This window comes from Chanodichthys erythropterus, chromosome 16 (assembly GCF_024489055.1).
Source record: "Chanodichthys erythropterus isolate Z2021 chromosome 16, ASM2448905v1, whole genome shotgun sequence".
NCBI classification, from domain to species: Eukaryota; Metazoa; Chordata; class Actinopteri; order Cypriniformes; family Xenocyprididae; genus Chanodichthys; species Chanodichthys erythropterus.
In genome coordinates, this window is record NC_090236.1 from 3422501 (window position 1) to 3438987 (window position 16487).

A 16487-nucleotide genomic window follows, 5' to 3' on the forward strand; every position below is an offset into this window, starting at 1 on the left:
CAGTGAAAAACATATTCAAAACATAATAACCAGAAGAACATTAAAGTATTACAACCGAGCCAAACAAAGACAAGTTGAGCCAATAAATCTTGTTTTAGGCTTCAAACTGCCTTGTGCTGCAACACAGAACAACTCTGTTTGTAGTACAAGTTAAAATCGTAAGGGCGAAGGGCTTACTAATAGTTCAGTCAAGGTGCATGTGAGTCCTAGAGTGGAGACGGTGAATCTTGTCTTAAAGGAATCATTTTGCCTTTATTTATAAAACGGTTAGTTCCTGTCCTTGATTCTGATTGGTCAATAGCTGTGTTTTATTCACGATAAAACACGGTTATGACCGCTTCACCCAACAGTTCTATGTATCACTACACAACACCCTTAGCAACCACTCTTAGCAACGTAAACTGTATGTTCTGAATTTATATTGTTCATTGAAGCTTATGTATTATGTAGAAGAGTATTGTGATAAAGAGGTCGAGTGAGCGAGTTTATTACCTACATTTAGATTTAGCATTTTCCTTCAGGTCAGTCCTATGTTCATAATAAAAAAATCTGTTTAAGGGTGCGTTCACACTTGTAGTTCGGTTCGTTTGGTCCATTTGGTCCGTACCAAAGAAGAAAAAAAAACATTTAGTCCTGATCCGATTAGCGTTCACATTGTCAATTTTATCACCGAACCAAAAGATACCGAATCTTAAGGCACAGGGATACATTCACAACGTGATTGGTCAGATTTTATGACGTATTGCCTATTTTGAGACGGAACTTACCGAACATCCAAAACAGTGCTGTTTGCTGAGGTTAATGCGCTCGTTGTGTGTGTGTAGCGGTGAGTAGCCTGCATGTGATGGTATTTTGGCCAGCTGGGAACTCGTGAAGAGCTTATAAAATGTGTAAAGGAATCAAAACACCGGCGGGAATCCATCCGTCACACACACACACAAATTATCTGCTGCGTGGAGACGCGCGTCTGATGCCTGTGATGGGCAAACTGGCGACTATGACAAGAAAAAACGACATGCGTGAGGATTCTGTCCTTTTTAGGGTCTCGTCTTCCTGTTTTTGGTTCGGTTACATGTCTTTGGTCCGTGTTGCGTTCATATATCATTCGAACCGCACCGGAGTTCGTTTGGAAGCGGACCAAGACCCATCTTTTCAGCGGTCTCAGTCCGCTTGTTTGGTGCGAACCAGGGTTTGGATGGCAGCGTTCACATATGTTCAAATGAACCGCACTAACCGAGCAATCGCACCAGGGTTCGTTTTAATCGAACCAAACATGACAAGTGTGAGCGCACCCTAAATGTATTATCTTGTCCTTTTAACAGTTAAGGGGTTTTCCCATGACTGACAGCACTAATAAAAGCATTTGTCAGTTTCATCTTGTTCCGTGTTCACAACAATTCAGTCTTTTCAATATAAAAGTCTTCGCTACTGACTGAAACACTCATAAAGACAGTCTTTGCCGCCATCTAATTGCGTAATAATGTAACTTCTGTTGCTGTTCACGGTCAGGGACTATTTTTTCCAGCGGAAGGAAGACTTTAGTGAAAGTTTACCTCATGAAAGTTGCACTGATACATATTTTTGGCTTTAATATTTGTATTGTGTGGTAACCGTTTTATAAAAGCAATAAGTTACTTGAGGCTAGTGCTGTATCATGAATATGTCACAGCTGAAGGGGTTGCAGGCACTAACAATGCCCTTCAGCCGTGACTTATTCTCAATACAGCACAATACCTTATTGCTTACTTACTAACCATCACATTGTTCCAAACCTGCATTTTTCTTCTGTAGAACAGAAAAGATTCATTTTTAAAGGATATTCGGGCTCTTCTTTTCAATATAATGAAGGTGAATGGGTCAGAGGCTGTTAAGCTTCAAAATAACAATAAGATTGATCCATACAACTCATGCACTATATTGCAAGTAGCCATATAGTGGTTTTGTGTGAGGAACAGACAAAATTCATTATTATTTCACTGAAAATCTTGAATCTCTTGATTTTATTGGCACATTCATGAGAGAAATAACAATGTCCAATTCATTTATCCAGTTCACAAAATAACACTAAATGATTTTTGATTCAATCCTGATTTGGTTCACAAGTAGTCGAGTTCACTGACAATTCATTTACTCAATGATCCATTCTTTCCAGTCTCAATGGTTAACAGCCCACTGGAGGGTAAGATGTCAGTAAATTACTTGAACTTCAGTCCTTTCATCTCATACTGTTAAAATACTATCATACGACTTTAGAAGACTTGGAATATGTTTTGTCTCCTCCTTTAAAGCTCCATTTTGCAGTCTTTGTTATTACAAAGAAAGTCCTACAGGTCTGGAAAGATGATGATAGGATTTCTTATGGGGTAGCGAAATATCACTATAAAGGTGAACTGCAAAGTCTTTGGGCCTTTTAATGATGTTCTGAAAATTTGACCTACCTGCTCAGCTCAGGATGACCTTCCAGTAGTTTAAACTGTCATGTTTACTAGTACAACAAGGGTAGCACCGCAAGGTATGGCAGTACTAACCCACACGCCTCATCCTAAAATGAGACCAAAATAATAAATGCCTTCAAACCGGTTTCCCTACCATCCATTATTTGGTCAAACAGGTAGTCCTCCCCCAAACTTGTGCCATTGGTTGAGCTAATGCTGCTTAGTCAGGCCACTCAAACGAACAGAGTAATGTTTTGATAAAACCACAATGTTTACACTTTTCAGCAAGTAAACCCACAAATGGTTTACTTAAAGTTTCAGCACATTCAACTGAGAAAATATTAGGCTAGTGAAAAATTTAAATCACACACACTTCTCCTTTAAAGGGATGGTTCACCCAAAAATGAAAATACTGTCATCATTTATTCAAGCTCCAAAAAAGCACTATAAAAGCATAATAAAAGTAGTCCATATGACTTGTGTACTATATTTGTATATATATGTGTATATATATGTCTTCTGAAGCCGTTTACTGACTCTCATATGTAAACAGTAATAATTGTGCTAGTACCCTTATGTATATACCATACTAACACCTCTAAACACACACACACACACACGTAAAAAGTGTCATTCTAACACACACCCATATTTACACACAGTCCTGTTTGCAATAATTCCAATAAAGCTGCTCATCAAAGGAATATGATTAGAATATACAGAACCAGAATATTTTTGGTAGAAACAAAATAAACCAGAAGCAGAAAAAGCAACATTTCTCATTTCTCTTTCTCATATCAGTTTGATAAAACTACAACAAACACTTGTCAGTTATCAAAATCAGACCACATAAATACACGATTATATTCTGCATGTGTGCATTAGTGTAAGTATATGTTACTCTGATCAGATGAAGACACTAATCCTCCAGAATGACTCTTCTGCCCCCATAAGCCTTTGTCCGCAGAACCAATCTGAACACAGTATGATAGACCATGAACCAATGAAACAATTGCCTGTGGCAAGACAGCCAATCAGATGACAGCATGCGTGGAAACTAGGCCAGAAGCCAAAGCAACAGAACAGTGACAACAGATGCCCCCATCCATATACACAAATAGGATATTGTAATATACGACAAGCTTATAAATGCATGTCACACATGCTAATTTTTTCAAACATATCAGATGCTGAACATATGCATGTTGACATATTGTAGTCTGAAGTACACAATAAAAAGTTCTAAAACATAATGCATTTTGGGAAACATCACCCAAAAAATGCATAAAGAAATCGCAAAACGAATCCATATGAATCGAGCGCCGGTTTAGTCCAAATTTTCTGAAGAGACTTGATCACTTTATATGATGAACAGTTTGAATTTAGGCTTTTATTCACATAAACATTGATCAGCAAACATAAACAAGCTCAACCAAACCTGCTTGACACACAAAAACAAAACTCTTGTGAAAGCTCAAATGTGCTGCATAATACATGAGAACGAACCTCATTCTCGCGCGAATCAACCGAACATGATTGTTTATATGTGAATAAAAGCCTAAATTAAATCTGTTCAGTGTATAAAGCAATTGTGCCTCTTCAGATAATTTGGACTAAACCACTCAATTCATATGGATTAGTTTTACAATCTTTTTATGAACTTTTAAGTATCCAAGCCCACTCATCAGACCGGGTCAGGAGTCAATGGGAACATTCTGAACTCCTGAACTGTTTGTGCTGGAATAAACATCATGATGGATTATTTAATATCTGATTGAAGTACACAAAATAACAGAGCGCTGTCTCATGTGCACAGGGATGGCGGTAGATGTGGCCTAATAAGGGGAATCATCATTCTCTGGGTCTCTCTGTTAGAAGAAATGATGCAATCTACATGAAACATACACCACAAAACACAGACCCCCTTCTGCACTAACTGGCCATGTGGCACCACTGTCTTCATGAACACGATTAACTCGTTACAGCAATGGTGTGACATACTACATTCATCTAAAACTATTTTGAACTAATTTCCCATTTCCCATTTTTTCCCCCTTTTTTTATATATACAATCAGCTTTACATTGAGAGATTATATGGAATACTTGTCAAATTGCAGGCAAAATTTCAAAGAGTCCACAGACTGGGGTGAAGTGAAAAAAATGCAGAAAACCTTATTTTTTTTTAATTAAAAACACATTTCATCTAGCCTTTCTTGTAATGTACATGTGGTCAAAAACTGTTACTTCACTCACTGAGCTTTTCTGTAAAGCGGCGTTGAAATGAATGAATTACTATTGTATGTTTCTCTATTCTCTAATACTGGTTTAAAAACAATATACAGTTAACTTAATACAATAAAATATTTTTCAGATAATATTTCATTGAATTTGCTTTCGTACAGTAAAAAAAGTGAATATTTTGAAAACGAGCTGTTTTTTTAAAACCGAAATAGGTTCAGTTTAAAACCTTAATAGTTTACGAAAGATTCCCTCACAATAGGATTTTTATATTTTTAAGTTTGAAAACCCTTATCAAGGATGGTCAAAATTCATGGTGGTCATAAAAACATTTACACTGACCCCATGAAAATGTTTTTATGACCATCATGCATTTTGAATAGTACTTACATACTTGTATATTTAAGCTATCAAATATCTCATATGGTTTCTCATTTAATATCATAGTGTGTGTGTGTGTGTGTGTGTGTGTGTGTGTGTGAGTGAGAGAGAGAGAGAGAGAGAGAGAGAGAGAGAGAGAGAGAGAGAGAGAGAGAGATGCAGTGGGTGTTTAAAACTTTACGAGCAAGCGCATTAATTGCAAAATGCAGAACAAACAGCCAGATGAATATCCCAATGCTTTACTTTGCTTCACTTATAACCGATTTACGTGCCCTATATATTCACAAAGGCGGTGGCCGTGTTATGAACAGTTCACTGGAATGGAGAATGGAAACAGAATATGAGAGAAAGAGAGCGAGAGAGAGAGAAAGTGAGTGAGACTTTAAATTCCACAAGACACATCTCCCTTCATACACCCCAGCAGCAACGTATTAAAAGTGCATAATAATATGCATTTCTGTCCTCATCCAAGGTCACCGGAACCTCTCTGTCCGGTTCTGCAAACGTAAACACGCGCTCACTTAAATCTGATACATGTATCGAGCGCACTGACCCGTTCATCTCTCCTTATGTCGTTCACTTTCTCCCTCCCTGACCGGGCAAACGAGCAGCTAACGTTACTCACCCTCTGATAGCTCCAGCTCGAGCTCCGCGAGCCGCGCGCGCACCTCCAGCGGCAGCGGTAACGAATCACGGTCTGCCATTGCGACTCCAACACATCCGAGCCTTGGTGCCTCGCTGTGTCACACGGTGTCAAACGTATATTTCAGGGTGCAAAAATAGACCGCATGAGTGTGAACGCGGGTGGACAGCGAGCAGAAGCGTTACTGGAGACCCGTCATAACCGGTCGGGTTTTTTTCGGTTTTCGGTTACGCTCGGCTTCCTTCTGATTCCAGATTGTAGTGGTGCACAGCAGCGAAGCTGCCCGTGTTTCCACTGCGGTGCCACTGTGCCCGCTGATGCCGTCGCGCTCACGTGACCACAGTGCTCGTTCAAACGCAGAAGAGAGCGACAGTGCGCGCGCACCGACTGTAACGGAAAGCGGCATCTGTGTGAAGATATAACGACCTAGAGTGCCATTAAACACGCCCCGCCCGGTGATATGCGTCAATATGATATATTTCGAATAGATTCCCATCTCATTGAATTCACTCTCCTATATCAGTACAGAACTCAAACATTTACTTATATACTTATATATTTAAAATATACTCGATCTGTTTATTTAATGCTATTTGTTTTTATTTTGTTAATGTTTTAATATTAACAATTAATCATTGTTTTTTCATTGCATTACATTACATGTTTTGTTTGATATAATATTTTACTAGTTTTTACAGGACATACATGAGGAACTTTTAAAATGGTTATGATGCCTCCTGCTGGTGAGTGGTGGTATGACATCAAAACAGGCAAATCAAAGAGCTAATAGTTCATAGTCAAAATGTGCATCTTCAATTCAAATTGAGTTTGATTGCTTAATATGATGTTTTAAATGCTTTATTTTGTTTACATTTATGCATCTGGCTTTTATCCAAAGCAATTTACATTCCAATAAAAAAACTTGTACATTCTGATTCATCTGTTTTCCTGTATTTCTGCAGACATTGCCTCTCATCTTACTCAGTACTTTTGATATAGTTTGATGCTCTTTTCCAGTTCCTTAGATTGTTGTTTCAGACTATGGAAGCAGGATAAAAATCTTCTGACATGTTTGCACTGATCCCAGTCAAGGAAGCAGCACTGGACAAAGTCACAGTGTAGGCATGAAAAAACACACAGATGTACTTTTAGGTCTAAATCAAATCAAATCAACATTTATTTATATAGCACATTTTAAAACAACACTTGTTGAGCCAAAGTGCTTTACATCTCAAAAAACACAATAATACAAAAATACAAAAAGAGCTTTAAAAACAGAAACAGTACCACAGTAATCATCCCAGCCAGAGTTCCATAAACTAAGGGCAACTAAAAGCCACAGAATAGAGGTGCGACTTCAACATCGATTTAAAACAGACTAATGAGTCACAGGATCTAATGTGCAGTGGGAGACTATTCCACAACGTGGCGCTGCCACCGAGAAAGCACAATCTCCTTTGGTTTTCATCCGTGCTCTAGGAACAAATAAAAGCAAACCCTGAGAAGATCTTAAAGGTCTGGAGGCACAATGCTGCTGTAACAGAGATGAAATATACTCAGGAGCCAGACCGTGCAGACCTTTAAAAACGATTGTCAAGACTTTATATTGAATTCTGTACTCAACCAGAAGCCAATGCAGTGAAGCCAGCACCGGGGAAATGCTGGAACATTTCCTGGTACAGTCAACAATCTGGCCACAGCATTCTGTACCAGCTGCAGCCGCGAAAGCAGGTTCTTCGACAGCCCCATGTAAAGTGAATTACAATATTCCAATCTGGATGAAATAAAAGCATGAATCACAGTTTCCGTGTCTCTAAAGGACAAAATTCTCTTTCATTTGGCAATGCTTCTCAGTTGATAGAAGCTGCTTTTAACAACGGCCCTAACTTGCTTGTTAAACTTTAACTCAGAGTCGAAAATTACCCCAAGGTTCCTAACTTGGGTGTTTAAGTTCTTAGATAAGGGGCCTAATTTTACAGAGAGCTGGTTGGCGAGTCTTTGATTGCCAAAAATGACCACTTCTGATTTAGAGTCATTAAGCTGCAAAAAGCTTGCAGCCATCCATGCCTTTATATCCTCCAGGCACTTAAACAATGCAGAGATATTGGCATCATCGCTACAACTTAGGGGTAGCTTGATGTTGTCAGCATAGCAATGATAAGACACATTAAATCTACTTTTATTTGGGTTTTCAAATTAATTGTGTTGCTTTGGTCAGTTAGGTTCTACTAAAATAAACGTCCATTTAAATAATAGCCAAGAACCAGACAATAACCGCAGACAAGCCATAAAACAGAGCACATATGTGCACCATAGAGTCCTATGGAAAGCTTAAACCTTTGAGGGCATGTTTGATGAAATTACCATTACCATTTTAGTCACAATAACAGGAAAATAAAACATACAGACTGTATAATCACAACAGAACATGAGGGTTAAATAAAATAGCAAAGTACAAACAACCTATTAAATGCTTAGCCAGATGTGTAAAGAGTACCTGAAAACCATACTTGAATAAAAGTACAGATACCTTACAGCGAAAATTACTCCATTACCAGTCACCAATTCCAATATGAATCGAGTAAAAGTCTTACTCCCGGTTTCACAGACAAGGCTTAAGCTAATCCTAGACTAAAATGCATGTTTGAGCTGTTTTAACTGACAGCAACTTGGACTGATACCTTAAAATATGTCAGTGCCATTGATTATTCTCAAGATGCACAACAGTAATGTTTTTTTTTTTCTAGTGAACATTTATAAAAAACTACTTAAATACCCTAATTGAACTAAGGCCTAATCCTGGCTTAGGCTAAGCCCTTTCTGTGAAATCAGAGTATCTGATTTTAACTGAATGTATAGGCCCAAGATACACTGGTCCTCAACATCTGAGACATGACAGTGAAAATAAGAAACAATTGATTTGTAAGATGAGAAATCATGTTTATTTTCTAAAATCAAAATGAAACTGAACATCTCAATATTGCAATAAATCAAGGTTGACAAAACAGCCTCTTAAACGCCTTCACACTCTCAAGTCTCAGTTGAGCTCAAGTGCACAAAAAGGCCATACGTAAACCAATAGCCGTCAAAAAGGTCTCGTCAATATAGCAGATAAATAAAATAATATTAAGTAAAATGAAGTAGTCAAAGTCTACTTGCACTAGATGTGCTGGTTTTGTCCTCATCACCAGCTGCAGTCATGACCTCATCTCCTAAATCAAACACCTACGATTCAGCAACTACCTACTAATGTACTCGCATTCACGTAAAGTAGCTGTTGACAAGTTTGGGTGAGTAAAGGCAAAAGTGTTGTCAAACAAAACAGAGGCTAGTTAGACCCTTCCTCCTCCTCCTCCTCCTCCCCCTCCGTGCTTCCTGAAACAGTCATGAACGCGCATTTAAAATCATTCTTGTCGGTTATTGGCTGGAGCATGTTTATCATGTTTTGTGGTCCAGGCTGCACCAGTTTGTTTTTATTGCCGTTTTCGGAGCTTGTGGCGACTACAGAGGCCGCGTTTTTTTACAGTGTGTTCAGGGGACAGGCAGCTAGAGGAGAGTCAGGAGATGTTTGCTGTATGTGACAAAAAAATGTTTTGGCCTAAAACGCGTGACATCACTTAGAGCACCTTTAAGTTACAATAACAGGAAAATAAAAATAAAGACTGTACAAACACAACAGAACATGAGGGTTAAATAAAATAGCAAAGTACAAACGAAACAATTAAATGCATAGCTCAATAAATACAAGCACCAGAATGTATGTTTGGACCAATCACAGAGAACTCATTTACATATACCACCTCGACAGTTTCACTTTGAATCAGGTGTGTCTCATACGTTATGAAAAGTGAAGCCACGGGCTCTTTGATCGCCCCCTGGAGGCTGGATGCAGTACAGGTCATAAACCCCGCCCTCTCAATGCAGTCGAATGAGACTTCAGTGAAAACTTAAAAATAAATTCTGCTTCAAATAAAACTTTCTGAAAGATGGTTTTGGTCATTTAAGGTAGTTGTTATCACACTGATATATATTCAATTGTTCGTTTTTGTGATGATTTAGATTTTAGCTAGCAATTTGATGCTATAAAAACGGGGCGTGTCGTCATGATTCGAAGTTGATTGACAGGTTGTCTGAGGACTGTCGGAGCTTCGAGGGGAGATTGAAGATGTATTAACTAACTGCTAATTTTCGATTTCTTTGTCATTAACACCAACAAAATGAGTTGTTCAGCAGTAAACTGTACTAACCGACCTACAGGATCTGACGGATCACTGAACTTTTTTTCTGTAACATCAAATGTGGGCGTTATAAGCTAATTAATAAATGTTATTAGTTAAGATAACACACCTAATGTTAACCATGTCGGGAAAAAGCAGGTGATCGTTATCTGGCAGTTACTTATTATTTTTATGGGTATAAAATAATAATTAGCAGGACAAAACTAATGATAGCTTACTCTAATTACAGCAATCGATCTCCTGTAACGTTAGTTGAACTTGATTTCAAATGGCAGGACCGTTTCTGACGATTTAGAGTTGTTTCTAGTGGCATAATATATTGATTTTATCTACTGAATTTGCGGTTTCAAAAATATTATTGCTCTAGAAACAGAATAGCCTATTATTTTATAGGTAGACTTTTAAATTGTGTATCATTTTTATAGTCTATTTAAAATACTAGAATGATGACGCAGTCGTCTGGGCGGAAGTTTGATATCGCGACTCCGCCTCCGGCTCAACTGACGATTCCTTCTGCGCATGCCCAGGCTCCAAACTTTTTTTTTTTTTTGACGTATTGCGTAACGTGTCAGCGCCCATTCATCAGCCCATTTTGGCTTCAGTTCAATACAATGGAAGGAAGCGACGTTGCGTCGTCCATCTTTTTTTACAGTCTATGCTTTGAATAGTTTACATTGTTTAAGGCATAATAACGACATTCAATTAGAAAACACTGATAAACATAGTAAAACATGTCTAGATATTTGTGATCTTTACATAAATGATTTTTTTTGTCACGTTTTTTTCACCTCCAACCACAACTGAGAAGTATTTCTCCCTGGAGAGGTTACATAAGGGTCTCGAAATCGTTCACTTAATCGGAACGGTAGGAAGTTCACTGTAGAGGTTACAAACTGAGTGTTAATCACTCGTCCAATCACCTCGGGGAAGGTCTGAGACAAGAGCCAATCGCTGTCCTCGCAGGACATCGTCTGAACAGATGAGCGAGTGCACAGAAAAATGGGTCACATGGCCGGTGTTCACGCACGAGACGTTGGTAAGCGAAATAGCCAATCAACTGATGCGATCCCCGTCGACTTGGAAACGCTCGCGGCTGGCGCAATGAGTTCAATGTGTGAACTAGCACGAGATGCTAGAACCCAATTCAGACTACTCTCCTACCGCTCTTTTGTAATATCATATATTAGATATTATATACAATTTAACAATATAATAATATCCTATAAAGTTGAAGAACACTGACTGCTGCCGTTATTGCGTGTATTTTTGGTAGACTGTTCCAAACTGTCTTTTTCAGACAAGGATAGTTTCAACATTGTTTTCAAACCACAAAAAAGTCAGAATTTATATCTCGCAATTCTGAATAAAGAAGTTAAAATTGCGAGATATAAACTCTCAATTGCGAGAAAAGTCAGAATTGCGTTTTATATCTTGCAATTCTAACTTTATTTCTCGCAGTTGCAAGTTTACATCCCGTGCAATTCTGACTTTATAACTCACAATTCTGACTTTATATCTCGCAATTTTGAGGGGAAAAAAGTCTGAATTGTGAGATGTAAATGTGCAATTGTGTGAAACAAAATCAAAAGTCATAATTTCTTAAAAAAAAATAAAAAATAAAAATAAAAAAATTCCACAGAGGAGAAGCTCCCGTACCTTTGAGGGCATGTTTGATGAAAAGTAGGAGGTGGCTCTTCACTTATCTTGATTTGGTACCATTTAAGTCACAATAACAGGAAAATAAACATAAAGACTGTACAAATACAACAGAACACGAGGGTTAAATAAAATAGCAAAGTACAAACGAAACAATTAAATGCATAGCTCAATAAATACATAAGCACCAGAATGTATGTTTGGACCAATCACAGAGAACTCATTTACATATACCACCTTGACAGTTTCACTTTGAATAGTTTACATTGTTTAAGGCATAATAACGGCATTCAATTAGAAAACACTGAAAAACATAGAAAAACATGTCTAAATGTTTGTGATCTTTACATAAATGATTTTGTTTGTCACGTTTTTTTCACCTCCAACCACAATTGAGAAGTATTTCTCCCTGGAGAGGTTGAGATAGGACTAACTGCAGAACCACAGAACCATACGTCATGACAGTCTGAGGACGACAGTGCCAGACTAACAGCCTGAGGGCGGAAGTGGGCGGAGCCAATTTATCTCCGTAGGCATCGCTCCATTTGGAGCATTTTAAAGTTTAAAACCATGTTAATGTGAAATATTGTATTAAAACGATCTAACTGAAATTATAGATATAGATTCACATTGTGTTAATAGCTTAATCATATACACAATCACGTTAAGATATATATATATAGCCTATGTGTGTATTAAAATCCCCTTGTAACCTTTTAATATTTTAAAAGTTCATAAATTTGTTTTATGTCTTAAATGATTAACTGAATATAAATTGAACACAACAAAGCTTAAACACTAAAATCGATAAACATTTATTAATTTGTCATAAAATATTTTACTTAAGCATTTCAGAATGAATCATTGTTTTTCATAATATATAATACGCATTACACGGTTGTACACTAGAATGCATGAATTAAACACATTCAGATCCATCAAACCCAAAAACAAAAGATATTTATTTAATTTTAATAAAATGTACTAAAATGTAAGAGCAAAAGCATTATATAGCCACTAGCTGTGCTTTGCTCTAAAAAATACAAAATCAAACCAAATTGAGTGTAGATTGAACAGCAGGTACATGATGACAAATTAAATCTAAAAAAATAAACTTTTTTTGTAAAATGTCCATATCATCCTTAATTTGAAAGCAAAACACTAAAGGCTCTTTGGCCAGTTGTCTGTCATCATCTGTTTCAGCCTGTGAAAGTTCTTGTTCCTGGTCTTTTTCTTTCAATATCAGAAAGCACAGCTCTTCCACTAAACCCGTAAAGACCTTTGATTGTTGTGCAGCGCAGAAGTCTTCTGTGATCCGTGGTTCCTTCATGAGAGAAGGGTATAAACAAATGGGATGAGATGTTAAAAGTGTATTTAACAACACTTTGTGTTGTAGTCAGGATGCAGCACAGCATGTATAATAAAGTTTTGACATTCTGTTTTTCTCATGTTTATATATTGAAGACTTAAATCATACTCTGTCACCAATGAAATTAATCAGTTATGTTCAGTATAATTTTTTTTTTTTTTTTTTTTTTTTTTAAAAGGCAAGCAATTCACATGGCTTTTCACGCTACATTTAACCCCGGGTTATCGTCGTCCTAAACACCACTTTTAACCGTGGGTAAAGTAACGCTCCACATATTGCTTGTATATTTACATGCTTTTGACAGTCACAGAAACACTGTGCATTGTATATAAATAGAAAATTCAGCATTGGAAAGAAAAAAAAAAAAAATGCTGACAGAAAATGCAACAATTGCAGAGCAGAAAATACTGTTTAATTCTTTTATAGTCTGAAATGTTCATTCAGGATAAACTTGATCTATATGTAATGAGGAAGTTGACTATATGTAATGAGGATGTGCAATGCCTAAGCATTTATGAAAACATATTGTGTGCTTTGTTCATCCAATCAGTGACACTGACACTGCAAATAAGGATGTTAACCAGGGTTTAGTAATGTACAGTGCATATGAATACTCAGGATTAATTGTTAACCTCAGGTAAATGATGATCAGTGTGAAACGTGAATCAAGATAACCCAGGATTCTGTTTACCTGGGGTTAACAATCACCCAGGGTTAACTATTTAAAGTATGAAAAGCCCTCATATATGTTTTTCATTCTAATGAAAAGAGAAGTTCATACATTTTTAAAAACTTTTAACTTTTCCTTTTTTTTTCTTACCATTAACATGAAGATCCCACACAGCCGGTCAACTGTTTCTAAAACAATAGAATATTATTAAGTTATTCCTGAAAAGATGTGACAGATATAACACACCATCTGTATAAGTAGCTTATGTGTTTATGAAAGTCTTATAAAACTAACCTTGTTTTTGATCAGCTTCTCTTGTTCTGGGGTGATTCTGCTTGTCAATTTACTGCATTGCAAAATCAAAGAAAAACTTAGATATATAACCATAAAAATTGCATAAAAGAAACAAGTTTCATTCTTCTAAAGTCAAAATTACTACTTACTTCATTGCAAAAACAACATTTTAAATTCAGAATACAAAAGAAACGTTCATACCTCCATGAACGACAGTTTTTTTTAAGTGAATTTGAAGCTGTGCATTCAACCTGTGCCGTCTGGTCGGTTTAAGAGCACTGGGCAGTGGAAGTTGTTGCAGCACGTTTTGCATCGCTGTAAATGAAGTAAAGCGGAGCATCTCCCGATACTAATATGCCTCTAAAATCCACAAAAACACTGATCAGTATTGTAAAATGTAACCAATTAAATAAAATACAGTACCAACAACAAGTAAAATAACAAACCATGAATATGTAAACACCCAGGTGAAAAAATACTATAGTAAATACTATAGTGTTTTTGAACCATACTGTATTTACAACACTAATGAATGCTACATAATACTATAATATTAACTATAGTGAACTGATAAACTAGTATAAATAGTATACTTTAGTTTTTACTACAGTAAACTGTAGTGTATATTGTAGTATAATATACCCTAAAATTGTAGAAAACTTAGTACAATATTGGGTAAAGTAATTTGTTTATATTATTATAGCTGCCATATTATCACAGCAACTATAGAATTACCACAATAAATTAATTCAAGTATTTATAGTACTATAGTATGGTTCAAAAACACTATAGTATTTACTATAAATGACTATAGTATTTATTCACCTGGGCGCAAGCAACGTGAGACGATTTGTAAAATATCAAAAGACGTGATAAAGTGACTTTGAAGCCCATTTACAAAATATCTGAGTCATGTTAAGTGTTAACGATCGAATAAATACACAACACATAAACGTGATCGATTAAAAGCACAACACAAAGAAACTTTTTACCGTGTTCGCTTCTTCCGCCATGATTGTTTGCTTGTTTGTCGTCAACTCCGCCCACATCCAACGTGAGACTATTACTCCGCCCACTTCCGCCCTCAGGCTGTTAGTCTGGCGCTGTCGTCCTCAGACTGTCATGACGTATGGTTCTGCGGTTCTGCAGTTGGTTATTATTGGAGAGGTTAGATAAGGGTCTCGAAATCGTTCACTTAATCGGAACGGTAGGAAGTTCACTGTAGAGGTTACAAACTGAGTGTTAATCACTCGTCCAATCACCTCGGGGAAGGTCTGAGACAAGAGCCAATCGCTGTCCTCGCAGGACATCGTCTGAGCAGATGAGCGAGTGCACAGAAAAAAGGGTCACATGGCCGGTGTTCACGCACGAGACGTTGGTAAGCGAAATAGCCAATCAACTGATGCGATCCCCGTCGACTTGGAAACGCTCGCGGCTGGCGCAATGAGTTCAATGTGTGAACTAGCACGAGATGCTAGAACCCAATTCAGACTACTCTCCTACTGCTCTTTTTTTAATATCACATATTAGATTTTATATACAATTTAACAATATAATAATATCCTATAAAGTTGAAGAACACTGACTGCTGCCGTTATTGTGTATTTTCGTAGACTGTTCCTAACTCTTTTTTCAGACAAGGATAGTTTCAACATTGTTTTGAAACCACAAAAAAGTCTGAATTTATATCTCGCAATTCTGAATAAATAAGTTAAAATTGCGAGATATAAACTCAATGTTTATATGAGGGTGAGGGTTTACATTGTTTGAGGGAAAAAAGTCTGAATTGTGAGATGTAAACGCACAATTGTGAGAAACAAAGTCAGAATTATGAGATAAAAAGTCGCAATTATCTTTAAAAAAAAAAAAAAATTCCACGGAGGAGAAGCTTCCGTACCTTTGAAGGCATGTTTGATGAAAAGTAGGAGGTGGCTCGTCACTTATCTTCGTTTAAAGGTGCTCTAAGTGATCCTGGGTGGAGTAACTTCCTGTTGTCGTTCGAAGTGTTGTCAAACAAAACAGAGGCTAGTTAGACCCTTCCTCCTCCTCCTCCTCCTCCCCCTCCGTGCTTCCTGAAACAGTCATGAACGCGCATTTAAAATCATTCTTGTCGGTTATTGGCTGGAGCATGTTTATCATGTTTTGTGGTCCAGGCTGCACCAGTTTGTTTTTATTGCCGTTTTCGGAGCTTGTGGCGACTACAGAGGCCGCGTTTTTTTACAGTGTGTTCAGGGGACAGGCAGCTAGAGGAGAGTCAGGAGATGTTTGCTGTATGTGACAAAAAATGTTTTGGCCTAAAACGCGTGACATCACTTAGAGCACCTTTAAGTTACAATAACAGTAAAATAAAACATAAAGACTGTACAAACACAACAGAACATGAGGGTTAAATAAAATAGCAAAGTACAAACGAAACAATTAAATGCATAGCTCAATAAATACAAGCACCAGAATGTATGTTTGGACCAATCACAGAGAACTCATTTACATATACCACCTTGACAGTTTCACTTTGAATAGTTTACATTGTTTAAGGCATAATAACGGCATTCAATTAAAAAA

General features: G+C 37.1%; 1 protein-coding gene and 1 long non-coding RNA gene across 3 annotated transcripts in view; both read right to left on the reverse strand.

Moving 5' to 3' along the window:
• The window catches only part of dip2cb (disco-interacting protein 2 homolog Cb), a 48652-nt gene extending 42627 nt beyond the window's left edge, over positions 1-6025 (reverse strand). For both annotated transcript variants that reach the window (XM_067361989.1, XM_067361988.1), the window contains exon 1: positions 5681-6025. In XM_067361989.1, coding sequence (XP_067218090.1) covers positions 5681-5759 — 79 coding nt within the window. In that variant the 5' untranslated portion in view covers positions 5760-6025. The remainder of the gene's footprint in view (positions 1-5680) is intronic.
• A 6608-nt stretch (positions 6026-12633) lies between these two features.
• LOC137003379 (uncharacterized) lies at positions 12634-15072 on the reverse strand. The gene is made up of 5 exons (XR_010891958.1): positions 14918-15072; positions 14127-14285; positions 13926-13977; positions 13782-13819; positions 12634-12916 (listed from the first exon to the last, which is right to left on the reverse strand). It is a non-coding gene; the product is annotated as an uncharacterized lncRNA (long non-coding RNA).
• Positions 15073-16487: the final 1415 nt, after the last annotated feature.